The sequence below is a fragment of the Balaenoptera borealis genome (genome assembly GCF_965194805.1).
Source record: "Balaenoptera borealis genome assembly, chromosome: 12".
NCBI lineage: Eukaryota > Metazoa > Chordata > Mammalia > Artiodactyla > Balaenopteridae > Balaenoptera > Balaenoptera borealis.
In genome coordinates this window covers 86164610-86189508 of record NC_138869.1, presented here as the reverse complement: position 1 = coordinate 86189508, position 24899 = coordinate 86164610, and the positions used below count along the sequence as shown (strand labels likewise).

General features: G+C 55.0%; 1 protein-coding gene and 1 long non-coding RNA gene across 13 annotated transcripts in view; one reads left to right on the top strand and one right to left on the bottom strand.

Moving 5' to 3' along the window:
• The window catches only part of LOC309607941, a 117808-nt gene extending 92941 nt beyond the window's left edge, over positions 1-24867 (bottom strand). For 2 of the 3 annotated variants that reach the window (XR_014232588.1, XR_014232589.1), the window contains exons 1-2: positions 24616-24757; positions 24270-24380 (exon numbers count right to left, since the gene is read on the bottom strand). This is a non-coding gene — a long non-coding RNA (uncharacterized lncRNA). Of the gene's footprint in view, positions 1-24269; positions 24381-24615 lie in introns of all 3 variants that reach the window. The other variant, XR_014232587.1, reaches the window with a different exon arrangement.
• Positions 1195-20380, top strand: DDR1 (discoidin domain receptor tyrosine kinase 1). 10 transcript variants are annotated; one of them, XM_082346837.1, is made up of 19 exons: positions 3046-3177; positions 6491-6659; positions 9418-9547; positions 9638-9740; positions 9943-10171; positions 11494-11641; positions 11901-12009; positions 12502-12688; positions 12798-13044; positions 13591-13686; positions 13802-13953; positions 14840-15005; positions 15683-15793; positions 16878-17122; positions 17291-17418; positions 17632-17847; positions 18314-18548; positions 19123-19272; positions 19385-20380. In XM_082346837.1, exons 3-19 carry the CDS (start codon positions 9460-9462, stop codon positions 19523-19525), a joined length of 2751 nt encoding a protein of 916 aa, XP_082202963.1. In that variant the 5' UTR covers positions 3046-3177; positions 6491-6659; positions 9418-9459; the 3' UTR covers positions 19526-20380. The 10 variants fall into 10 exon arrangements, with proteins under 10 accessions (XP_082202967.1, XP_082202963.1, XP_082202966.1 ...); XM_082346836.1 differs by lacking the exon at positions 3046-3177 and adding an exon at positions 4922-5010; XM_082346838.1 differs by lacking the exon at positions 3046-3177 and adding an exon at positions 5087-5277.
• Positions 24868-24899: the final 32 nt, after the last annotated feature.

Below are 24899 nucleotides of genomic sequence, written 5' to 3'. Positions count from 1 at the left end.
ATTAAAGAAGTGCTAACTTGACCACAAGTAGGTAAACACACAAAACAAATGCAGGCACTCACATGCAGGGCCCTATAGATCAGTTACATAGGATCCAGAACATGCTTAAAATACTTTCCAAAAAATTACCAATGAAACAAAAACATGGAATTTAATAATTTTCACAGAGCATTCATGGAACCTCAGTTTGAGAAATACTATCCTAGCACTGACCTTGACTTCTGGTGTGACCTTGGGCAAACTGTTAGCCATCGTTCAGTCTCTGTACATTGTGCACAAACAAAATAATTTGGACCACTAGTATTCTTGGGAGATGAAGGAAGTTAGAGGAGTTAAGGACAATGTCCCAAGATCTTCAAGGACGATAAAGGAAGGGGTGAGGATTTATGACAGATCCCTAGAGTTGGACAAATAACGATAGCTCAGACACTCCAGTCCAGCTTTGACTTTGGAGTCAAAAGGACTTGTGTTTGAATTCCAGATCTGCCAATTGCTGTGTATGTGTCTGTGGGCAAGTTACTTGATTTCTCTGACCCTCAGTTTCTGCCCCTGTAAAAGTGGAAGTATCTCAAAATGCCACCTCACAGAGCTGCAGTGAGGGCCAAATGCGATGACTTGGGCAAGTGCTGAGGGCAGAGCCTGGCACCTAGCAAGGCTCAGTAATCAGCAGCCTTTATCAGGAAGAGGCCAAGGGTTGCCGAGAATGCCACAGGCTTTGGCAAAGAATGATAGAAAAGAGAAAGTGAAGATGCTAAGCTTCTGTCCATAAATAACAGTATTTCTGCTATGTGACTGTCAGCATACTTCACACTAATGAGCCCCGCAGCTACCCTAAGCTTCCGCTCAGCCTTTCTCTTTTCTCCCTCCCTGGCTGCCTCTCCAGAGCTCTGCCCGCCCCGGTTCCACGTCCAGGCTTGAAGCTCCTTCCCTCCAGGTTTTCACTTTCTCCAGTAATTACCGTAGTGTTGGTCACCTGTGCAGCGAGCGCCCCCCAGTGGTCTTTCTGTTCATTACAGGGACCGTGGGGCCTACAAAAGACTGAAGAAAGGTGCGGTTTCCAAGGCGGCAGGACTCAAGAGACTCAGGCCTTTGCCTAGTCCAGCCACTCAGGAAGCCGTTCTGGATCTCCCTCCTAGCCCCCGCCCCCTTTTGGAAGAGAGAGGCGGAGGAATCTAGAAGTCCTGGGTGGAAAGCAGCAACTTGCCACAGATCTAAGGCAAGTTACAACCTCTCCGGGCCTGATTCCCTTTTTAAGAAGAGCCCTGCCCCATCCACCTCAGAGGCCCCAAGGAAACAACCAAATGATAGGTGAAAACACCGGGAGAGAACCGCGCATGTGCTTTTCTGTAGGCTCTCAACATTTCCTCACGGCTTTGCTGGTTGGGGGGTGGGGGCGGGGGCGGGGGAGAACCCCGGGCGGATGTGGACGAGATAAAGGGGGAATGAACTCCTCTCTTCTCCTCAGCCATTCCTCTGCACTGTGTATCCAACGTGCTGCTGCCAGAAACCACTTTTAAAATAACACCCATCTAATCATGCGTTTCCCAGCTCAAAGGCCGAAGGCCCTTCCTCCTCACCTTCAGAATAAATGAAACTACTAATGAGATTACCCCACCTCACTCTGCCTCTCTGGGGTTAACGCGTACAGGCTCTGCCTTCCAGCCACAGCTACGTTTTCACAGAACCATGTTTACGTCTCCCTGCTATTAGCCAGGAATGGCCTTGCTTCGTTTCTGCAAATCTTTGTCTGACTTAAAACCCAGTTCCAGCTCCAACTCTTCCATGATGTTGTCCTTGATCTTGCCTCGCCCCCACTCAGGAGGACCTGGCCTGCCCCTCCTCTGGGTTCCCACAGCCTCTTCCAGCTCTGACTATAGCATGGGTCAGGCTGTCTTCTGTGATTATATACATATACAAACACACACACATACACATATGCGTGTTTATATATATACATATATACATACATATTTATACACACATATACACATACATGCCTGGCTCCCCCTCTAGACTGTAAATGCCCAGAGTGGGTTGTGTTCCTCTATGTATCCTTCATAGCTCTTACTGTCAGAACCCTGCCCTGCACAAACCCTTCATAACTGTGGAATGAATTGGGACATGGAACTCAGGGACCCAAGTGACACATGAGAAAGCCACAGATGGAGATCATGTTAGTGGGGTTTGGATGGTTGTTTCCATCAATGGGGCCTGTACGCCATCTCACATTATCATCCCAACAGACCCCCAGGGGTCTATTAGCTCCATCTTTCTGATGAGGGGACTGGCAGGCTGTAGGACTCAGCAAGAGGAGCTAGATGGTGAGTGGCAGTTTTGTTCCTTGCTTCTCAGCGGCAAAGCCTTGCTTTCTCTCCTCCCCTTTTGGTACTTTGCTTCCTCGCATGTGAGGCCTCGTTACTGCTCCCTCCTGGCCCTACTTTCTCCAAGCCTAATCAGTCCCCTTTGGCTTTGGGAAGCATATTTTCCAAATCAAGAATTGGAGTACATTGTCTGACAATGACATTTGTACTTCAGAGGTGACAGGTCAGAATATGTTTGAATTGGGATTGTTCTGGAAAACTGAGGGTGCCTTTAGGCCTTGGGTACTTCCTATGCTTTGGTACAACTTTGGGGGGGGCACTCACCAACTAGGAAACTGGTATTCTGGTTCTCCCCAGAGTGCAAAACCCTGACGGAAGAAATGAATTGTTAGGGACGCAGAAGGAGACCTCCTAAGGACCACTGTTAATCTCTTCTCCCACCTCCTGTCTGTTTGTCCCTCTTGCCTGGATTCTCTCCCTCAGCAGGACCTAATGCCTGCTGCCTAAGCTCTCAGCCACAGCCAGCCGCTGCTGCTTTCTCCCGCGCTGCTTCCCTTCATCTCCCTTTGTCTGGGGTCTTTGTCTGCGGTCTCCCTGCGGTTCACAGTCCTCCGCCTCCCCTCCCTTTCTCCCTGGCCTGGCTGCTCCCTCCCTCTCTGCGGGGGCCGGGAGGCTCGGCGAGGGGAGCGGGCTGGGTTGCCATGGTCACGTCGAAGCCCGCCGCAGCTGGCCAGGGCAGCTGCTCCCGGGGCTCCGGATGGGCGGACAAAGCCAGGCGGCCTTGGCAGCCCTAGAGCCGGAACCCTAAAGGCCTGAGACTGGGGGGACTGGGACCCAGGATAACCCTGAGCTGGAGGTGAGAGGGAGGAAGCGAGAGCCGAACAGGGAGGGCAGGAGTGGGGACTGGTGTTGGGCCCTCCCCTCTTGGGGAGGGACCGGGCGGTCCAGGCTGGAGGTGTGGTGGGAGGAGGGGAGTGTGCCTGAGCCAGAGGGGTGGGGAGGAGGGAAAGGATGGGGAATAGAGTTGGGGGCCGTGGTGTGGCAGATGGGCTGAGGACTAGGATGTATCCAAGTAACCAACCAAGAGGTCTGGGGCCTCTGTGTCCTGCCTTCAGAAGCAGGTTTGCTTCAATCTTTGGAGTTGGGGCCTCTGTCTCCCCTGGTCTGTCCCTCAGTTGTCCCTTCCCTTCTCAGCCCCTTACTCTTCTCTTCTCCCCAGTCCCTTCGTTTCAATCCCCGTGCCTCCATCTTCCTCTTCCCCCATCTCTGGGTTTCATTCCAACTGCTTCTTCTCCCCTTTGTCCTTGTTTGGCGTCCCCTTGGTGTATCACCTCTCGAGGCCCCTCTCTTTCCTGCCCTCCTCTCTGAGTGTCCCCCCACCCTTTCCCCATCGTCTCCACTCCAGTTCACTTGCTCACCCAGCCCTTTTCCCCAAACTCCACTCTTCCCACCTTTTGCCGTATGCCCTCTCATCCCTTTCCTCTCTCTGATCCCCAGTTCCCCTCTGCCTCAGCCTCAGTTTATCTCCTGCCTCTCTGAGTTCCATCACCATGGCCCCATCTCTTTCCATCCCCCAGGCTGCCCACAGCTGAGCTCTGTCTCATCTTTCTCCCTGTGCTATATCATCTCTTCCTCCTCCTGCTCCTGGGCCTCAGTTTCCCATGTGGACTTGGTGGTATCAAGGCCCAACTCACACCCAGGGCCTTGTCCACCCCCTCACCCTGCCCCCCACCCCCCAGTGGATTCTCACTCTCCCCAGCTGCTGACCCAGAGGCAGCTGCACCTCCCAGGAAGGGAACAGCAGCTTCTGTGTGGGGCCCATCTGGCCCATCCTCTCTCTCACTGGTCCTGCTGGGCTTCCCTGTAGTGGCCCAGTAGTCTGCAGGCCTGAAGCTGCTCTCTTCTACATGCCTCTCCTCACATTTTTTCAGCTGTTCCTCCTCCTCTCTTTCCTGGGCAGCAGGAGGCCATTGGCTTGAAGGGGAGGGAGGCCCTGAATTGGAGGACACGGATGGGGGAGGGGTAGAGGGTCCTTTGGGGGCTCAGGAGGACATGGGGGCCTCTGGAGCTGTGAGTGATTCAGGAGATATGGGATGGGCTCTGGGGACCACGGATGGGTGGGTGGATACACTAGGTCTTTGGTACTACTCTGGGGGCCCCTGAATGGCTGGGATTTCCCTCTCTGGCCCCTAAGAGTCTCGGCTCAGAGCCTGGCATTCCAGCCGGCTCCAGCCCCCTTTCCGCTGTCACTTGACTCCACTGGGCCCCAGCCCTGCATCCCTCCCACTCCTCCAGCTCTGGGCTGGGTTGAGGTGGGCATCACCGACTAGGAATTTCTCCTGGGGGAGAAGAGGGAGCAAGGGTTTCAGGATTCTATGGTTTCTTATACTCTCCGCAGTCGACCCCTCTGTCTGGCACCGCCATGCCACCTGGCCGGGGTCAGCGTGGGCCTGCGCTGTGGAATGTCCCACTGGGGTGTGAGGGGATGTTCCTTCTTCCCTGAGGGGTCTGGCTGCAGCTCAGCCGGGCCGCCTGCCCGGGGCTTCCCAGGAGCACAGCCCCTGGAAGGAGGGGCTGAGAGTCCGCCCAGGTGAGGTTACTTGGGAAACCTTGGCCCCACCCCCGGCCTGGCTCCACCCCCGGCCCAGCCTCTCCGGGCCCAGCTTCCCCAGCGGCCCTCTCCGGAGGGGTAGGTGCGCCGGGGGAACCCTGGGGGTTTGGTGGGAGGGGACGATGGGAAGAGGTAATTCTCAGGGTGGCCATGGGGCTGTCTGTTAGTGAGTCCCTCAGCAGTTGGGGCGCCCTAGGGTTTGTGTGTTGACCCGTGAGTTGGAGTACGTGCCCATATGTGCCTTGGCCTCTCCCAAGGGCCAGCCTCTTCCTGGCAGTGCTTTTGTGTACTTGTCTGGGACTTCGTGTTTCTTTCTTGGGACTGTTGTCTGGGACTGCACGTAGGGTGAGTTTATATCTATCTACTGTGAGGTGCAATGGGGCAGAGATCTGCAGTGGCGTGAGACCTTACCCTGCAGGTGATTGGTAGGTGTGGGGTGTGGAGAGAGGTGGTGGGGCCCCAGGTAGCGCTGAGCGGGGTGGCACAGTTACCACCACAGCCCTTCTGTCCTGCCCACCTCACCCAGCAGCTCTCCCGCTCTTTCTCTCACATTGGGTTTGTACCTAGTCTCTCTGCACCCAACTTCTCTGGGTCTCGTGTACTGTTACTTTTTGTCTGTGCGTGATTTTCTCTTTGCCCCCCTATCCTCCTCCTCATCCCCACCACTCACCTTGTCCGGGCCTATCCTTGCCAGCGGTCAGACCCTCCGACCCCACCAGGGCAGAGCTGGCTGCCCTGAAGAGCACGCCCGAGCTTTGAGCAGGGAGCCCAGGGGAACCAGGACCTCGGAGTCTGGACCCCAGGGTCCTTGAGAGGACTGGGGAGGGCCTTGTGGAGTTATGGGGAGGAACTGGAGGTGGAAATAGAGAGAGGAAGGGGCTGGGAGAGAGGGGGCTGGTCCTACGGCTGGGTTGGGGTGTACAGGACCAGAGGCTCAGAGGGTGCCAGACAGAAGCAAGGTTGGCGGTGTGAACAGAGTAGGTCCAGGAGGCCAGGTTGGACAGGTGAGCCCTGCTCCCTTCCCCCATTCAAACTCCTGCTGCTGGACCGGGCGCCGGGCCTGTGGGAACGTGCTCCTTCCCTGTGCCCTGGGGCTGCTCCCCTTCACCTCCCTCTCCAGGAACTGAGCCCAGAAAAGGGGGAGTAGGGAGGCGGGCCATCCCCTCGTGGGGCCTGGGAGTGGGAGAGGCCCTGAGCGGTTAGCCGCTGGCCCCCTGCTTGGGCCGTTCTTCTTTGTGGGGATCCTGGGGGAGTGGGCCGTGGGTGGGTGGAGGGGGATGGGCACGCAGCGCCGAGCCGGCGGCGGGGACGGCGGCGCGGTTACCTGGGGGAGGCCGGGGCGCGCGGGGGAATGCGGGGTGGGCGTGGCGGGGCGGAGAGGAGCGCGGGGCCGGGAGGGCGGCGCTGGGCGTGGGAGCGGCGGGGCTGGTTCAGCCCGGGAGGGGGAAGGGAGGGCAGCGGCCCGAGCGCGCGGCGAGCGGGCGGAGGGGGGAGCAGGGAGGGGGAGGCGGCGCCTGGGTCCGAGCCGCCCCAGCCCTGGCTCCTCTCCCCGGAACAGGCCCCCGACAGCTGCTCTCGGGAGCCGCCTCCCGACACCCGAGCCCCGCCGGCGCCTCCCGCTCCCGGCTCTTGGCTCCCTCCGCCTCCCCCTCCCCGCGCCCCGCCGCCGCCGAGGAGGCCCCGCTTCGGGGTCGGACGCCGGGGTCTGCCGTGAAGAGCGATGAGAGGTAGGAAGAGCGGCGGGAGGACCCCTGCGGGACGGAGAGGCGGGGGCGGCGGCCTGGGGCTCCGGGGACGCGCGGTGGCCAAAGGATGAGGGCCTGGCCGGGAGGCAAGATGTTCCCGGGCTGGACTTCGTTGTCCAGCGCCGCTAAGTCTGTCCCTGCCCGCCTCCCAAGTGCTCTGGCTTACTGTCTGAAAATGGGGGGGGGACCCCCTGACTTCCGAGAAAGTGTGTTCCAGCCTTGAGGAAGGACCGCCTTTACCCAGTATAGAGGAACTGAACCCCAGGAAGACAGGTGCTCATATGTGGTCCTACTGAATCATCTCCATGCCTCCTGGAGAAGTGGGCCTGTCCTCCTACTTGGCCAGTCTCTGCGGGCATCTACTAACTGTTAAGCCTCCATCCAGCCAGCTCCCGGTTGGGCAGCCTGGCCTCAGCCCAGCAGAGAGAGGGCCTGACACCATAACCTGCCAGTGACAGCCGCTCATCCAGGGTTGGATGGTCAGTTGGTTCTGCCAGGAGTTACTGTCATTGCCCAGTGAGCACCATCCTCAGTGTCCCTCCCCCACTCCCTCCTCTCCAGCCTTCACCCTACAGGTCCCCTGCTGGCTGGACATTCCTTTCCAGCACCTCTACCCCCAGCCAGAGTCTGGTGCTCAGACTCACTGTTGCTGAGGGCACATAGTGTGTCCGGAATTGAGTGGTACAGTGGAGATGAAAGCTGAGCATATGGGAAAATAGAGAAATGACTTTTTTTTTTGGTCACTCCAGCCACCCAAGTTTCCTTCTGTTCCCCACTCTCTTGACTTCCCTCTGGCTTGGTCACCTTGAGTATTAGGGGGTGGGCCCCAGTTCTCTTGGGATCCTGTGCCTGAGGACCTGAGTGTGTGCCTCACACTGTCCTCTGATTGTAGAAGAATGTTTGTCATTTCATGTTCACAGGTGTCTGAAGATGACTATTAACTAAGTGATGGGATTGAACTTGAAAGAATGCCGAGGTGTGGATGGAGGTGATGTGTGCCTGAGTGTCCATCTGTGTTTGCCTTGGCTGGGGTGTCTATGTGTGTAATGGATTTATGAGGATGTCACATGTGTCTGTCTCTGAAAGTCTGTAAGACAGTTGTGTGTGCGTGTGTGTGCGTGCGTGTGTGTACAGAGCTGTGTGGGTGTTGTCTGGGGTGAGGGTTGGGGGTTGGGAGAAGAGGGTGAAGGGCTTGTGGCAGAGTGTTCCAGCCCCTGGCTTCCAGCCTCATGCTGCACCCAGGGGCGGCACATGGGGGGCCTGATTGACTGATTGATTGTAGTGGGGTTGGGGTAGGTTTTCTGGGCCTGTCCTTGGTGTTTGTGACCCAGTGGAGAGAAATGGGGTGACAGGGTGTCAGAGAACAGATTGCCCCAGACGTCTCTCTGTGTGTTTCTCTGCTTGGCTCTGTGCCCTGCGCTTCGAAGCCTGCTCTGTTTACCTCTTGCTTTGTGTTTCTCGCCCTGTCTCCCCCTGCCTTCTATCTTCTGCCTGTCTTTGTATGTCTGCCCCGGGCTCCTCTTGCTTGCTCCGTCTGGCTCTGATGACTCATCTGGGATAGGCATGAAGGTTACCCAGGGGAACAAGGGCCCTGCTGTTCCCGAGAGAGGTGGGGGTGGAGAGCAGCACCCAGGAATTCCAGGCCAGCTGCCTGGGGCTCCGGCAGCTTGCTCCCCTGTGCCAGCTCCCAGACCCCCAAGGGACCAGGCATGATGCTTCCGGTTCCAGCTCTCCTTTGATACCTGGGTCCCCCCATAACTCAGTCAGCCCCCTCAGCTGCTGCTTTGGAGCTGTGGGGTCTCAGCTGCCTCTTACATTCCTGCCCTAGAGCATTGTGGGAGCAGCTGGAGGAGGACAAAGGGATGGGGGAGTATCCCCCCACTCCTCCTACCTCCTGGGGTGACCTGGCTTCCCTGTCTTTAGATCCGCCCTCATCTCCAAGGCAACTCAGCCTTTTCCTCAGCCCTGGGCTCTTCCTTCTGAGGCAGCCCCCTTCAGAAACTGGGAACTGGGGGGATAGGATGTCGAGGTCTTAGGAAGGGAAGGCAGAGCAGGGAGAGGGGATGGAATGCTTTGGACCTGATGGCAGAGGATCAGGGTTTGAGGGGTGGCACTAGGGGTCCCAAAGGATTCCAGGGCCTGGAGAACTCAGAGCAGACCTCTGCTGGAAAGAAGACAGATCAGGATCGATTTTCCTGGGGCTGGGGCTGGGGTTGAGGCTGGGGAGGGTAGATACCTGGGTTCATAAGAAGTTGTAGTTGGAATGGTTTTCAGGCGGCAAGCTGCCAGGGGCCCAGTGAGGGGGAAAAAAAGCAGGGATTCTCAGGCTTTAATAGGCACAGGTCACCTGGTGATTGTGTTAAAATGCAGACTCTGATTCTGCAGGTCTAGGTTGGGACCTGAGATTCTGCATTTCTCCCAAGCTCCCAGGTGTGGCTGAGGCTGCTGGGTCAGGGGCCAGCAGGGCTACAGAGGACACTGAGATTGGAAGGTTGCTGGGGTCCCCCGCTTCGCTTAGAATTCTGGTCTCCTAGGTGGGGAGGGGACCAGAATTTAGCTCAGTGTCTGGCACATGGGAAGCATTCTAAAAATATAGCTGATGCAGTTAAACAGTGACTGTTGTTGTCATTTCACTGCTATTATCCCCAAAGCAGCCCATTCTGTCTCTTCATTATTGGCTGTGAGCCAGTCTTCTTGATTGCCCTTTAACTAACCTCCCCCCTCATTATGTCCCCTGCAGAGATGTTGCCCCCACCCCCATAGGCCCAAGGGATCGAGAGCAATGGGGCCAGGGGCCCTCTCATTTCTACTGCTGCTGCTGCTCTTGGTGGCAACAGGAGATGCTGACATGAAGGGACATTTTGACCCTGGTGAGGAGACTGGCTCTTGGGTCCCTGAGGGATGGGGCTTGGGAGACCGAGTTGGGAGCCTTGACCCTCTGTATGCCTGTGTTCACCCAGCCAAGTGCCGCTATGCCCTGGGCATGCAGGACCGGACCATCCCGGATGGTGACATCTCTGCTTCCAGCTCCTGGTCAGACTCCACTGCTGCTCGCCACAGCAGGTAGCTGGCACACCTGGGCTGCCCCGGAGGGAACCCCTGGGGACTCTACTTGCCCTTCCAACCCTCTGCCCAAGCCAAGAGGCTTCTGAGAGGGTCGATGCCAATGAAGCCCCCCACAGTACTGGGGGGGGGGGTGTTAAATACTGGAGAGAGAGGCAGACCTAGGGCCAGATGTTCCCTGTGACTTCCTGCCCCCTCCCAGGCTGGAAAGCAGCGATGGAGATGGGGCATGGTGCCCTGCGGGGCCGGTGTTTCCCAAGGAGGAGGAGTACCTGCAGGTGGACCTGCGGCGGCTGCACCTGGTGGCGCTGGTGGGCACCCAGGGGCGGCACGCAGGGGGCCTGGGCAAGGAGTTCTCCCCCAGCTACCGGCTGCGCTACTCCCGGGATGGCCACCGCTGGATGGACTGGAGAGACCGCTGGGGCCAGGAGGTGAGGCTGGCAGGGACAGTGCCCAGGGAAGGCTGGCCCTCCTCTGTCCCCCTGCTGTACCACCTATCCACTGATGACTCTGCAGTGTACGCCCTCTCTAGCCCGGACATCTCCCCTGAGCTCCATCTAGTGTTGCAAACCTGACCACTTTCCACCTAGATGTATTATGGTCAACTCAAACTTACCATAAACTTCTCAAGCTGACGTTGAGCCCCATTCCCATCCCAAACCTGCTCCTCCCCCAGCATTCTCCAGCTCAGGAAATGGTACCACCATAAGCTAAGATGATATCCCTGATTCCTCTTTTTCTCCCACCTCCTACTTCCAAAGCATCAGCAAGGCCTGTCTGTTCCACCTCCATGATATTTCCTGAATCTGCCCACTTCTTACCACCTCCACCTCTACCCCTAGGCCAGGCCCCCACCATCCCCAGCTTAGATGAATGCAGTAGTCCCCAAACTGTTCTCCTTGCTTCTTTCTCTCCTGAAGTCAAATCTCCACCTGGAGGCTACATCCAGGGTACTTGAGAAAATGCAAAGCAGATGCCTCACACCTGGCTCACAGCCCTCTGCTGGCTTTCCTCGCTGCCAGAACAAAAGCTGAGGTCCTTCGTGGGTGCAGAAGCTTAGCCTGTGCTGGCTCCTGTCCACATCCCTTACCCCTCTCTCCATTCTCGCTCCACCCAGGCCATGCTGGTTTTCTTGCTGTTCCTGGTAAATGCTCACCCCACAGCCTCAGGACACCTTCACTTGCTGTTCTCTGTGCCTGGAAAGCTCCTCCCCCAGCTGTCCACAGGCTCTCCTCCCTCCATTCAGTTCTCCCCGAAGATATCACCTCCTCATAGAGCCTTTATCTGACTCCCCACCTCCAGCTGCCTCTTGTTTGTCACAGCTGTTTCTCCTACTGGACTGTCAGTCCTACAGGAGAGGGACTGATTCTCACCCCCAGGAATGTGCCTGGCTGGTGCAGAGTGGGTGCTTAGCCAGCATCTGCTGAGTGAACAGAGGGAATGGGTGCAGGAAGAGGGGAAGCCAGAGCAGGGGTGCAGAGCTGCGAGGGACTGGGTAGAATCTGGGCACAACAGGATGAGAGACTTAGAGGTCAGGACAGACCATCAGGCCCAGAGAGGTGTCAGGGGGCTCTGCTGCAGCCCCTTGTCTTACAAATGCCTGGCTGTACTCCATGCCTTGGGTGCTCAGTGCCACCCTTCATGGGTCTCTTTGTGGCCATTGTGGGCTGGGCCAGGGAGCAGCTGGTGGCTGGGAAATTAGATCCGATCTGGAGCCTTCCTCCCCCATCCACCCCTGCGTCCTGGCCCACAGGTGATCTTAGGTAATGAGGATCCTGGGGGAGTGGTGCTGAAGGACCTTGGGCCCCCCATGGTGGCCCGACTGGTTCGCTTCTATCCCCGGGCGGACCGAGTCATGAGCGTCTGTCTACGGGTGGAGCTCTATGGCTGCCTCTGGAAGGGTGAGTCATTCAGACCCCTGAGGATTCATTCCTGTCCTGGGGACTGGGGAGTGGGAATGGGGGAGAGGGGCATCTAGGATCCTCTCTCCTGTTGGGAATCTGTCACTCTGAGTGAGGAGGGGACTGGCCAGCATTGCCTCCTCCATGCCAGCGGCCTGTGGAGGGATACGAGAGAGGGACCTGAAACCTGCCCAGGCCTGATGCAGGGGTGGGGGATGGAGGCTCCGTGCCCCTAACGCCCCTCCTCCCCCTGCCCCAGATGGACTCCTGTCTTACATGGCCCCTGTGGGGCAGACGATGTACTTATCTGAGGCCGTGCACCTCAACGACTCCACCTACGATGGACACACCACACACACCGTTGGCGGGTGAAAGAAGCGGGCCCCGCAGGACATGGAGCCTGGGGTGGGAGAGTGGATGGAGTGGGTTGGGGAGGGGGTTGTCTGGGCAGTGAGAGGGAAGAACTGCAGAGAGGGATGGCTTAGGTGGGGCTCAAGGGACAGGACCAGGATTTAGGGATAGCAAGGTGACCACTAGCTAATGTGACACTTTGTGCGAATTAGAGAAAGGCCTGCCTCTGGTAAGACACTTAAATCTGTTGCAAATTGTCACAATAAATACACACATCATAGGTTGAGCGGTGTCCCTTAGAGGCGGTGCCTTTGTGTAGCATGTGACTTCAAGGTGCCCTAGAGAGTCCTGGGTGAGGGTAAGAGAGAGCTGTGTGAGGTTGGGGCAGGGGTGGGGGGTTGCTGGGCTACGCTGGCCAGGCCACTGGAGGATGGGGGTTGTAGAGCACCCAGATAGGTGACACTTTCTTCTCTTCCAACCTCTTCTTCCTCGGCTCCCCTCCTCTCCAGGCTGCAGTACGGAGGTCTGGGCCAGCTGGCAGATGGCGTGGTGGGGCTGGATGACTTTAGGAAGAGCCAGGAGCTGCGGGTCTGGCCAGGCTATGACTATGTGGGATGGAGCAATCACAGCTTTCCCAGCGGCTATGTGGAGATGGAGTTTGAGTTTGACCGGCTGAGGACCTTCCATGCCATGCAGGTAAGTGCGGCCAACTCCCAGGGAGGGCTCTGAGACCAGGGTGAGTGCCCTGGGGTGCTCGCTCGGGCTCTCCTGGACTTGACCTTGTGTCCTTCCTTCCTTCCCCCAGGTCCACTGTAACAACATGCACACGCTGGGAGCCCGCCTGCCTGGCGGGGTGGAGTGTCGCTTCAAGAGGGGCCCTGCCATGGCCTGGGAGGGGGAGCCCGTGCGCCATGCCTTGGGGGGCAGCCTGGGGGACCCCAGAGCCCGGACTGTGTCAGTGCCCCTGGGTGGCCGAGTGGGCCGCTTTCTGCAGTGTCGCTTCCTCTTTGCTGGGCCGTGGTTACTCTTCAGCGAAATCTCCTTCATCTCTGGTAAGCCCCTGGTCTCTGCCCAGTTCCCAGCCTCTGGTATTACTAACCCATAGTGCCCTCGAATAACCACTCCCGGCACCAATGAGACTTTACAAGTAAGGCTGCCCTAAATAATTTGAACACTTTCCTCCCCCTTTCCCCCTGCCTGTCTCAGTCTTTCGTTTATGAGCCCCTCACTCACGACTGATGTTGAGCAGTATGACAGTGTGGTTGTTAAAATACTGAAATATTCTGTGCTGGTTGAGAAATAGCCTCTTCTCTAAGCCTCCTGACAGCCAGGATCCCCACCCTGGGCTCTCCTCAGGAGTCCCACTTCTCCCCACAATCCAGCAACTAAAAGATTAACATCCAGCACCACCACAACCATCCAGGACCCTCCAGGATCCTGTTCCACCACCTATCCTGGTTGGTTGGTACATATATTGAGTATCAGCCCTGCTCCTACTCCTCACCGAATAATAGAATTCCCTCGGTCTCATGCATGTGTGCCTCCCTTTGGTCGCCTCCTCCCTATCTGACCTCCCCTTTTTTCTTCCTTCTCCCCAGATGTCGTGAATGACTCCTCCCTGGCTTTGGGGGGCACCTTTGCACCAGCCCCCTGGTGGCCACCCGGCCCACCTCCCACCAACTTCAGCAGCTTGGGTGAGCTGTCCTGGGGCCCCCGCCAGGGCGTGTGGGTCCTGTCACCAGTCCTCCCTGGGCCCCCTCAGCCTGGGTGGGAAGCCTCCCCTGGTCCTGACCCTTCTGCCTCCACCAGAGCTGGAGCCCAGGGGCCAGCAGCCCGTGGCCAAGGCCGAGGGGAGCCCGACTGCCATCCTCATTGGCTGCCTGGTGGCCATCATCCTGCTGCTGCTGCTCATCATCGCCCTCATGCTGTGGCGGCTGCACTGGCGCAAGCTCCTCAGCAAGGTGGGCAGAGTGGGGTGGGGACCCTTGGGCTACTGGGGGTGGGGCAGCCTGGGGAGGGATGGGCAGGATGTGGGTGTGGAGAGTGAGGCCAGTGTGTGTCGGGACTCCTGCGTTAGTTAGGATCCAGCAGGGACCATAGAGCACAGTCGGATGAGAATAATTTGAGGGAGGCTTAGTAAGGAGACCACGTAGAAAGATGTGGGCAGGGTGTACGTAAATCACGAGAAGCAGTGCAGTTCCCCGGGCCTGGTCACCGCAGAGCTGCTACCATCCCTGGGTCTGTGGGGTGAGCGAAGGAGGCAGTCACTGGAACGCGGGAGGAATCTAGGAGGAGTGTGTGGAGAGGGCGCCTGAGAGGGGCAATGGACTTTGGTTCCAGGATGCAGCTCACCTGGGTCCATCCCTTAGGGAGGGGCTGGGAGAATAAACACCCTGACCTCACTTCCTGTCTGCCCTCCAAACTCCTGCTGGGGCTCCTATCTGGCCAGCCCAGACCCAGCCCATTGATGCAGTCCACACTGATCGACCTCTTGGGGCAGAAGCCCAGCGGGAGAAGGTGGCGAGTGGAGCTAGAGGAGCAACTGGAAGAAGTGTGGCACACCCTAAGCCCACGTCTTCCAGGCCAGAGTCCAGTGGTGGTGATATGCGTTAAAGTTAATAGTTATGGACTGGTAGGATTTGGGTTGGAATCCCATTGCGGGACATCAGGGAACCCACTTAAATGCCCTTGAGTCTTTCTTTACCTGTGAGATGAGTTAGTAATACATACGACTACAGGACTTTGTGAGCACTGAAGGAGGGAACACGGGTGTAGGATTTAACCAGGAGCTGGGAAGGGCGCGCTGAGCGGTAGCTGCGCTTAATATTTCCCGTTCCCCATGACAAGGCCGAGCGTCGGGTGTTAGAAGAGGAGCTGACGGTTCACCTCTCTGTCCCTGGGGATACCATCCTCATCAACAACCGCCCCGGCCCTCGAGAACCACCCCCTTACCAGGAGCCCCGGCCTCGTGGGAATCCGCCCCACTCTGCTCCCAGTGTCCCCAACGGCTCTGGTAAGACCTTCCTTGTTCCAGTCCCACCTCCGTCCTCTGCCTGTCTTCTTAGTGTATCCTTTTTCCTCTCCTTTACCATTCCTTTCTTTTACTGTCTTCCCCAGTTTCAACTCATTTTCTTATTTCTGTGTGTCCCTGGTCACAGCCTTCTGTGTTACTCCACGTCCTTTACCATATCATCTCCCTCAGGAAGTTTCCATGCATTACTCACAGTCCCCAGTGCTCTCATCCTGTTTCTGTGTCCCACACACATCCCTCTCTCGTCTCTGTTGTGCCCTCTCATTGTGTCTTTCTGGCTCCTCTCCTCTCTCCTAGACTCACCATGTTCATTCTATCCATCTACCTATATTTATATATCCATTCATCATTCATCCGTTTGTTCATCCATCCATATATATTCATACGTCCATCCATCAACCATGCATCCATCCATCATCTATCCATGCATTCACTATCCATCCATCCAGTCATTCATCATCCATCCATCATCTGTTCGTCCATCCATCACCTATCCATCCAGTTATCCAGCACTCTCCAGATGCTTGTTTTATTCCACTTCTGTCTCTTAGTACATTTGTTCTCATCAGCCCTAGTCTTGCCCTATTCTGTGTCTCCCTGTCTGTCTAGCCTTGAGTCTCATCCCTTCCCCGTGTTTCCCCCCCTCCTTCTCCCGACAGCGTTGCTGCTCTCCAATCCAGCCTACCGTCTCCTTCTGGCCACTTACGCCCGCCCCCCTCGAGGCCCGGGCCCCCCCACACCCGCCTGGGCCAAACCCACCAACACCCAGGGTAAGCCCCTCTGCCCCTAGTCTCTGCCAGGCTCCCCATACCTCTACTGGGGCAGGGAAAAGTCCTCACACCTTGCACTCCCTCCTCTCCCCACTGTGGCCTCTTCTGCTCTCCTGAGCTCCCAAGGAGGAAGCTCCTGTGCCCTTAGCTGTCCTCTGCTGCTGCTTGCTCCTTTTTAAGGCCTCCCCCTTGAGCTGAGGAGTAGAAATCTCCCTGGTTCTCAGCTGTTCCCCTCCTCCTGTTCCACCCCATCTCTTGAGCTCTCCAGAGCCAGACAGGAGGTTGCTATGGTGGCTCCAGGCTCTCTTGAGCCTGAAGTGAAACCTTCCTTCACTCTCCCCTCTCTCTAGAGCTGCAAGGACGGCCTCTCCCCCAGTGCTTGCCCTCTCCCCCAACATGTCCTCTCTCTGCTCACGCCCCCGCCCTTCCTGTCTGCCCTTCTCTTCTGTGTTACCTTCTTCTCGTCACCCCTTCCCCAGGGCCAAGGGGGGACAGCTCTGCTTCCTCTCCTCTGTCTGTAGACTCCATGTTGTGCGGGCTGTGAGGAACTGTTTTCCTTTCCCTCTGTGTGCCCCTGTCTCTGCTTGTCTTTGAGCTTGGTGTGTTGGGTCAGGGAGGGCTTGGGTAGCCACGGCAGGGAGGATGAAAGGATGAAAGCAACCGGTAGAATGGCTACGTGAATGACAGTGGCTGGCGGTGAGTGGGTCATGGGTTTGGAAATTGGAGGGTGACCGGATGGCTGGGACCATCCTTCTTCCAATGGTGGGTAGAGGAATTCCACTTGCAGCCAAGACTTCTTTCATGGTCTTGTACTGTGCTGGGATCCCTAGAGAACAAGACTTTATGACATTCTTTGCTCAACCATTTCCACTGCCTTGAAAGCTCTGTAGCAGCTAACTCTTATCCCATGCCAGCGCCTTCTCTGTTTTGAGGCTGGCGGGTGGAATACCAAGAAGAGGAGGGTAGACCCAGTCTCTCACCCACCTGGGAGACGGGGCGCCTCTGGGAGACGGGGGTGTGGAGAACCGTGGCTCTCGGGGGCTGTTCCTGATGCCTCGTCCTGTCTTTTCCCTCATCCCTCCAGCCTGCAGTGGGGACTATATGGAGCCTGAGAAGCCGGGTGCCCCGCTTCTGCCCCCACCTCCCCAGAACAGCGTTCCCCATTATGCCGAGGCTGACATTGTCACCCTGCAGGGTGTCACTGGAGGCAATACCTATGCTGTGCCTGCACTGCCCCCAGGGGCAGCTGGGGATGGGCCCCCCAGAGTGGATTTCCCTCGGTCGAGGCTCCGCTTCAAGGAGAAGCTTGGCGAGGGCCAGTTTGGGGAGGTAAGTAGGATTCCTGCCCAGCCATCAGCAGTGTCTGCCTCTCTGCCTTTCTTGATGCCATGCCCAAACATCCCCCCTGGCTGGGAAACCATCATCTGTGTTGTCCCAACTGACCATTTCTCCTTGGTGAACCTTGTGACCCCGTAGCAAATCACCTTCTTTCTCCAGGTGCACCTGTGTGAGGTAGCGAACCCTCAAGATCTGGTCAGTCTTGATTTCCCCCTTACTGTGTGCAAGGAACACCCTTTACTGGTAGCTGTCAAGATCCTGCGGCCAGATGCCACCAAGAATGCCAGGTGAGGACCAGGGATGGCATCTGGAAGAAGGGAGGGGGGAGGCCATGAAGAGAGGGGAGGGATCTAGAGAGAAACATGGTGGAGACCAACAGTGGGGGAGTGTCTGGGGACTAGTGAGTAGAGGTGGGGGAGTGGGGCACTGGTTTGTGGGAGCTGGAGGGAAGCTGCAGGTCAGCCCCTCGGCATCCCGCCACCTTCTCCCTGCTTCTCCAGGAATGATTTCCTGAAGGAGGTGAAGATCATGTCGAGGCTAAAGGACCCAAACATCATCCGGCTCCTGGGCGTGTGTGTGCAGGACGACCCCCTCTGCATGATAACTGATTACATGGAGAATGGCGACCTCAACCAGTTCCTCAGTGCCCACCAGCTAGAGGACAAGGCGGTGGAGGAGGACAGAGATGGGGAGGCGGCCCAGGGGCCCACCATCAGGTACACAAGGGGGTCTCCTCCGCTCCCCTCACTCCAGCTTAGAGGGAAAGGGGGAACATGGGATGGGCAGGCAGGTAGAGGTTCCGGGAGGGGGCCTGGCATGAGACACATGTGGCCATGTTCATCTAGAACTTGAGGGGCAGAAAGGCTGGGGATTACGACAGTGAGGGTGGTGAAGGGACTTGGACCCTGTCAGGAACTTCCCTGTGCTCTCTCGCCCTCACTGTCCCTGAGTCCAGATTGTGGAGCATAACAAAAGCGGTAGCTCCCTGGGGTCGGATGAGCTAAAGAAAGGTTGAGTGGGCACCTACCCGCTGGCCTCCACCAGGGCTTTCCATCTCCGCACCAGGAGGAGGGGTAACCCAGTCCTGGGGAGAGGGCTCTCCTTCATCTCCCAGGAATCTGTGAGGTGGGGACGAGTCTAGAGCTGCCCCTATAACCCGCTGTTGTCGGCTTCCATACTCAGCTACCCGATGCTGCTGCATGTGGCGGCCCAGATTGCCTCGGGCATGCGCTATCTGGCCACACTCAACTTTGTGCATCGGGACTTGGCCACAAGGAACTGCCTGGTTGGGGAAAATTTCACCATCAAAATCGCTGACTTTGGCATGAGCCGGAACCTCTACGCCGGGGACTATTACCGTGTGCAGGGCCGGGCGGTGCTGCCCATCCGGTGGATGGCCTGGGAGTGCATCCTCATGGTGAGAGGCCCTGAGAGAGGCGGGAAGGGAGGGGCGGTTAGGGGAGCACTGGCTGCCACTTAAGCTCTGGGATCTCGTTCAGTCACTTGCCTTCCCTGGACTGCAGTTTTCCTCATCTCTGAAGTGGGGGTTTGGACCAATGCTCTATAAGGTTCCCTCTGGCTCAAGGGACTGGAGAAAGCAGAGAGTTATGGTATGATTGGAAAGGGTCCAGGAGCCAAGAGCGAGTGTGAGAGATGGAGTCAGGGTAGCAGAGAGGAAGAGAGATAAGGAGGCTAGAGATAGAAGGCGATGAGTTGGGAGAGTCAGGACCAGAAAATGGGGGGCAGGATGGGTAGAAACGGGAAGAGGTGAGGAGAGGACTAGAGCACAAGAAAGAAGGCAGAGCCAGAGGAGAGGAGCAGGCTTAGTGGGAAAGAGGGCCAGCTAAGGAGGGTGGAGCGCCGGGGGTTGGGAGGGAGTCAGGTGGGTGTGAGGATGATGCTGAGTGGATGTGGGGTCCCATTGGGGAGAGGAGGAGGGTCTCTGTTGACTGATGCCTTTCTCCACCTCTGTTGCCTTATCCATGCACCAGGGGAAGTTCACGACTGCCAGTGACGTGTGGGCCTTTGGGGTGACCCTGTGGGAGGTGCTGATGCTCTGCAGGGCCCAGCCCTTTGGGCAGCTCACCGATGAGCAAGTCATCGAGAACGCGGGGGAGTTCTTCCGGGACCAGGGCCGGCAGGTCAGAGCAGAGGGGAGGGAAGATGGGTCTGGGGGTCCGGGAGGGCCAGAGCCTGTCATCTTGGGGACTAAAGAACATTTGCCTGCCTTTCATCCACGCTGCCACAATGCAGGTGTACCTGTCCCGGCCCCCGGCCTGCCCGCTGGGCCTGTATGAGCTGATGCTTCGGTGTTGGAGCCGGGAGCCTGAGCAGCGACCACCCTTTTCCCAACTGCATCGGTTCCTGGCAGAAGATGCGCTCAACACAGTGTGAATCACAACACCCAGCCGCCCCTCCCTCAGGGAGGATTCAGGGGAGGCCAACGGCACTAGACAAGAGGAGCTAAGCGCAACCCACTCCATTCCCCCTCCTGACCGCCCTTCACCTCTGAGAGAGGCAGTGTGGCTTAAGGTGGGCTGGGCCTGCCGGGGAGCTGACGCCCTCCCTTCCCCAGATATGCTCTCATGCCCCCTTCCTGCTCCTCTCTTAGAAGCCCCTGCCACCCACCCAGCTGGCCCTGTGGATGGGATCCTCTTTGACCTCCTCTAGCCATCTCTTGGGGGAGGTGGGAGAAAATATAGGGCAGACACTGGACCTGGCCCATTGGAGCACCTGGGCCCCCCTGGGCAACACTGGTACCTGGAGAGAAGGCTGTTGCCCCCAGCCTCTCTCTCTCTCTCCGTCACACACTGGACCCCACTGGCTGAGAATCTGGGGAGTGAGGAGGACAAGAAAGGGAGAAAGGGGTTCCCTTGTGCCTCCTCCTGGGATTGCCCTCAGCTTTGGCCTCTCCCTCCTCCATCCTCTGAAACACTGGACTTGGGGGTGATCCCTACCCCCCCAGCCTCCCCACTTCCCACCTGCCCTGTTGTAGGTAGAACTTCTCTAAGCCTGTATGTTTCTGTGGAATAAGTATTGGGATTAGGGGGGAAAGAGAGAAATGGCCCGTGGCCCTGGGGTTGGACATCTCTATGGTAGCTGCCACATTGTTTTTTCTATAATCACTTGGGGTTTGTACATTTTTTGGGGGGGAGAGACACAGATTTTTACACTAATATATGGATCTAGCGCAATGCTATTTTAATCCCCTGCACTAGGCAGGTAATAATAAAGGTTGAGTTTTCCACAGCTACGAGTGGGTTTCTTGGGGTTTTGGTGAAATCTGCCTCCTGCCCCCCCAAACCCATTTCCTTTCTTCCTTCCCCTCTTTTTCCCTCTTCTTCCCACTCCATTTCCTAACATGTGTTTTTCCCAGCATAGCGTTCTGTTTCTGCATAAGCCAGGCCCTCGCCTGTGGGACCTAAGGTCCCACATGAATATGGAGCTCTGCAGGAGGCCTGGAGGGAGGTGGATTAGGCCAGCGGTCCTAACCTTGTCTGACCCATGGACCCCTTTGGCAGTGTGGAGAGGTCTACTGATTCCTCCTCAGAATTATGTTTTAAAACCCGTTTAAAAGTATTTCATATATATATAAAATACACAATTATGATTACATATATATAACAGGAAATCAAAGCATTTACCAAAACGTTAAAAAAATGATATAGTAACATATGTGCTTCTTTTAAATATATTTAATAATAAGCCTAGTAGCAGGTGTAATAATTATTGATATTTTCAAAAAGTAATGAGCATAAATGATATTCTGAGATTTCTACAGCTATAGTGGGATATGAGAATAGCTGTGGTGTCTATTAGTGACAAGTGACAGGTACTGCTAATATACTGGGGGTTTTGCTCACAGTCATATTTGGAGGAAACGCTAAATTTCAGTTAGAGGTTAATAAAAATAGAGATTAATTCTTTTCTTGCCCAAATTCTAGGAAACCCTCTCCCACTGCCTGCACCCCAGGGTCTGGAAGTCCCAGGAGGAGAATCCCTGTATTAGACTGATCAAGTGTTCAAATTACAAATAGGTTTGAATTGTTTGAGAGCCAAGCCAAGACCCTAAATTATCTCAGAGGCTTGGAAGGATGAGCCACAGCTGCCAAGAAAACATTTAACAGAGTTCAAATTTGGTTGGAATGAAAAAAAAAAAAAAATCAGTTGCAAGTATGGGAAAAGGCAGACCCATCTTGATGGCAGTTCATGTGAAATAAAGACCCTGGGGTCTCAGTTGATGACATTTACAAAATGAGCCAACCGGATAATGAGGATGACAATAAAGATAATTTAATCTTCGGTTATATTGATAGGCCCTTGGGGTTCCAGGTCACAGGTCTGAGTCCTACTGGAACCTACACAGGTCAGACCACTGTGACCCACAATTTAAGACAAGCACTGACAAGACAATAGTTTAGAGGCCAGAACCCAGAATGGTGAGCAAAAGAAGCCATGGCAGTGAGCCGAGAACTCCCAAATTTCTGAGCTTAGAACTCTTAAGCTCTAGACCTGCACAACCACCTAGGGTTCATTTGAATTTCAGTCTCAGCATGTTCAAACCTGCTGCTCCTCCGTGGTTCTCTGACTCAGTGAATGGCAGCTCAGCTGCGCAAGCCAGAAACCTGGGCATCATCGTTGACACCCCTTCTCCCTTACTCTCACCTCCCAAGTCCAGTCTGTCAAGAAGCTCTGTTGCCTTTGATTCCATATTTCCCTTAAATTCATCATTTCTGTCTCCAACCCGATCGGAGCACACACCACCTCCATCTTGCTTGGACCACTGCAGTAGTCTCCCAGGATCTGTTTCTGTTCCTGTCTGGTTTGTTTACAGGCCTACAGCCAGTGTGATCTTTAAACACACAAATCTGACCCCATTCCTTTATTCTACACCCTTTAATGGCTTCCCATTGACCTTAGAGAACAAAATCTTCTTGGCCAAGTTTGCCCCTCCTCCTGCTTTGTGCACCACTGGCCTTCTTTCAGTCCCTCCAATGGACTCAGTCCTTCTTGACACATGGCATTTATAGCTTGCTGTTCCTCCACCTGGAACATAATTCCCTGCTGTTTTTGCCTTGTTAAAGGCAAAAACAACTCCCAACTCCTGCTGGTCCTTCAGCAACCTTCCCTGACTTGCCCGACCAGGTCAAATGCCCTTGATGCTCTCTGAGCACATGCCTCTCTTCTTTGTAGGACCGACTACAGATGCGAATTTACATGTTTTTTGTTTGGCTGGTTTTTTAGTAATGATGATGCTATTTACTGAGCACCCTCTCTGTGCCAGGTACCATACTTATTACATATTGTATCTTATTTAATACAACACAGGAAGTAGTTAAACTTATTGCCATTTCACAGAGAAGAAAACCTCTCGTTAGGTTAGCAACATGCCCAAGGCAGCACAGCTGGGAAATGGAGAAGCTGGTGGAAAACAGGCCCGTCAGCTCCTGGCTCTGTTCTTTCTCTCCAGGATGCTACCTGAGGGGAGGAGGGCATGAGCTCTCCATTACCCAACATAGGACGTTTTCAAGCACAGGGTGGATAGCCCTATGTCAGGGAGCTCTTTCCACAATCTCAGCTCCCAGGAGCCCAGGGTGATTTTCTTTCTGAAGGCCAGTTCCAGGAACCCAGCCTGTGCTCAGCCTGACATCCGACACCTTGCATCCCTTAGGGCAGGGCTCTCCAAGAGAACTCTGTTATCATGGAAATGGTCTACATCTGCACTGTTCAATAGGTAGCCACTAGCCACATGTAGCTGTTGAGTATTCGAAATGGGGCTAATGTGACCAAGGAACTGAATTGAAAATTTTATTTCAGTTAATTTAAATTTAAATAGGGCTTCCCTGGTGGCGCAGTGGTTGAGAATCCGCCTGCCAATGCAGGGGACACGGGTTTGAGCCCCGGTCTGGGAAGATCCCACATGCCGCCAAGCAACTAGGCCTGTGAGCCACAACTACTGAGCCTGCGCGTCTGGAGCCTGTGCTCCGCAGCGGGAGAGGCCGCGCGACAGTGAAAGGCCCACACACCGCGATTAAGAGTGGCCCCCGCTTGCTGCAAGTAGAGAAAGCCCTCGCACAGAAACAAAGACCCAACACAGCCAAAAATAAATAAATAAATAAATTTATGGAAGAAAAACAAATTTAAATAGCCACAGGTGACTAGCAGCTCCTGTTCTGGACAGTGTAGCCCTAGTTTTCCCTACACTGTAGGGAACTGTGACCAGTCTGCCCAGCTCCCCCCTTGCTTGCTCTAGTCAAAATGAAGCATATGGCCTATTTGAGTTTAACACACACATAAAAGCTTCTTTTACAGCGATGGCACTGGATTAGGTATGCCATTTTGTAATCTGCTCTTGTCCCCGTCATGATAGGTGGTACGTAGCTCAGGCCAGTATGCAGACAGTGACCTCCTCTGCAAGCGCTGCCCAGTATTCTACATTGCAATGACCCACATTTTATCTAACCAGCTCCCAATGATGGACATTTGGACTGTTTCCATTGTTTTCATGCTACAACAACAAACACACTTCAGTAAACATCTTTGCATGTATATCTTTGTACCTACGTGGCAGAATTCCAGTATGCTACTTTCCTAATGGGGGAGTTGCTAGGTCAAAGGGTAATTACATTAAAATCACTGGTACATACCGCCAAATTACCCTTAGAAAGGTGTGCCTATGTCAACCCTCCACAAAAATATATGAGTATGAAAAAAAAAATGAGTATGGTTAAGTGCTCATGTATACTCATGCCAACAATGAGGTTGTCAATCCTTTTTTTTTTTTCTAATTGGACTTTTTATTATTTCTTTAATTTACTTTTCCTTAAGAGTGAAGTTGAGAGTTTCTTCATTTGGTTACAAGGCACTTGTATTTCTTCTGTTTATTGCCTGTTATTTCTTAATATTTCAACTGTGTTGTTTCTTCTTATTGCTTTACAAGAGTTCTTTGTATTTTGTCTATTTTATCAAATATTTCTTCCCAGATTGTAATTTGTCTTTTAACCTTACTCAACGTTTGCCATAAGGAAGCTTTGTCAGTTTTGTGTCATTCTTTGAGGATTTTAAACATTGCTAAAGAAACGGAACAACAAAACAAGCATGGGTGGGCTACAAGGTATAACAAAGTCTTAGTTCTTACCATTTTGATTCCTGGTCACTCGCAAATGAACTTCAACTCCCAGTTCGGGCACTTTCTAGCTGTCTGACCGTGGGCAAACTTCTTAATCTCATTGAGCTTCCGTCTTCTAGTCTGCAAAGTGGGAATAACAAAACTTGCCTTATAGGAATGTGGGGAAACGTGTAGCTCTGGCTTTGGCTGAAGACGTTCCCTTCCCTTACCCGGCAGTAGTTTCATAAATCAAATCAGACCAAACAATTGGTTTCTTTTTAAAACTGCATTTATTAGGATCTTCTAATTAAACGGGAGGTGGGGAGGTGGGTGGAAGCATGGAGGACGTGACAATTAAGATTTATTGAGTACTTACGTGCCGAGGAAGGCGCACTGGATCGAATTAACTCCTAATTCGAGAAAATGCTCTGGATAGTGCATTATTCCAAATTCACGGGGAGCAACTGAGCTCAAAGAACCCAGTTTCGTGCGTCTCCAAACCCAAGCGCCTCACCACCATGTCTTTTCTGCGCCTCCGCCAGGAAGCTCTCAGGGCATTTCTACTCCCAGCGTCCCCACTCCAGCTCAGGTCGGTTAGATTTGCCGTTGGCCGAGAGGGTGGAGAGCGACGCGGAACAAAGCGGCCCAACCTCTGGTGGC

Coding starts and splice junctions, on each gene's coding strand:
- DDR1 (XM_082346841.1), top strand. CDS start 9,460: ATGGGGCCAGGGGCCCTCTCATTTCTACTGCTGCTGCTGCTCTTGGTG. Junction 12,010..12,501: donor ACCACACACACCGTTGGCGG/GTGAAAGAAGCG, acceptor CCTCCTCTCCAG/GCTGCAGTACGGAGGTCTGG. Junction 15,006..15,682: donor CAGTGTCCCCAACGGCTCTG/GTAAGACCTTCC, acceptor TTCTCCCGACAG/CGTTGCTGCTCTCCAATCCA.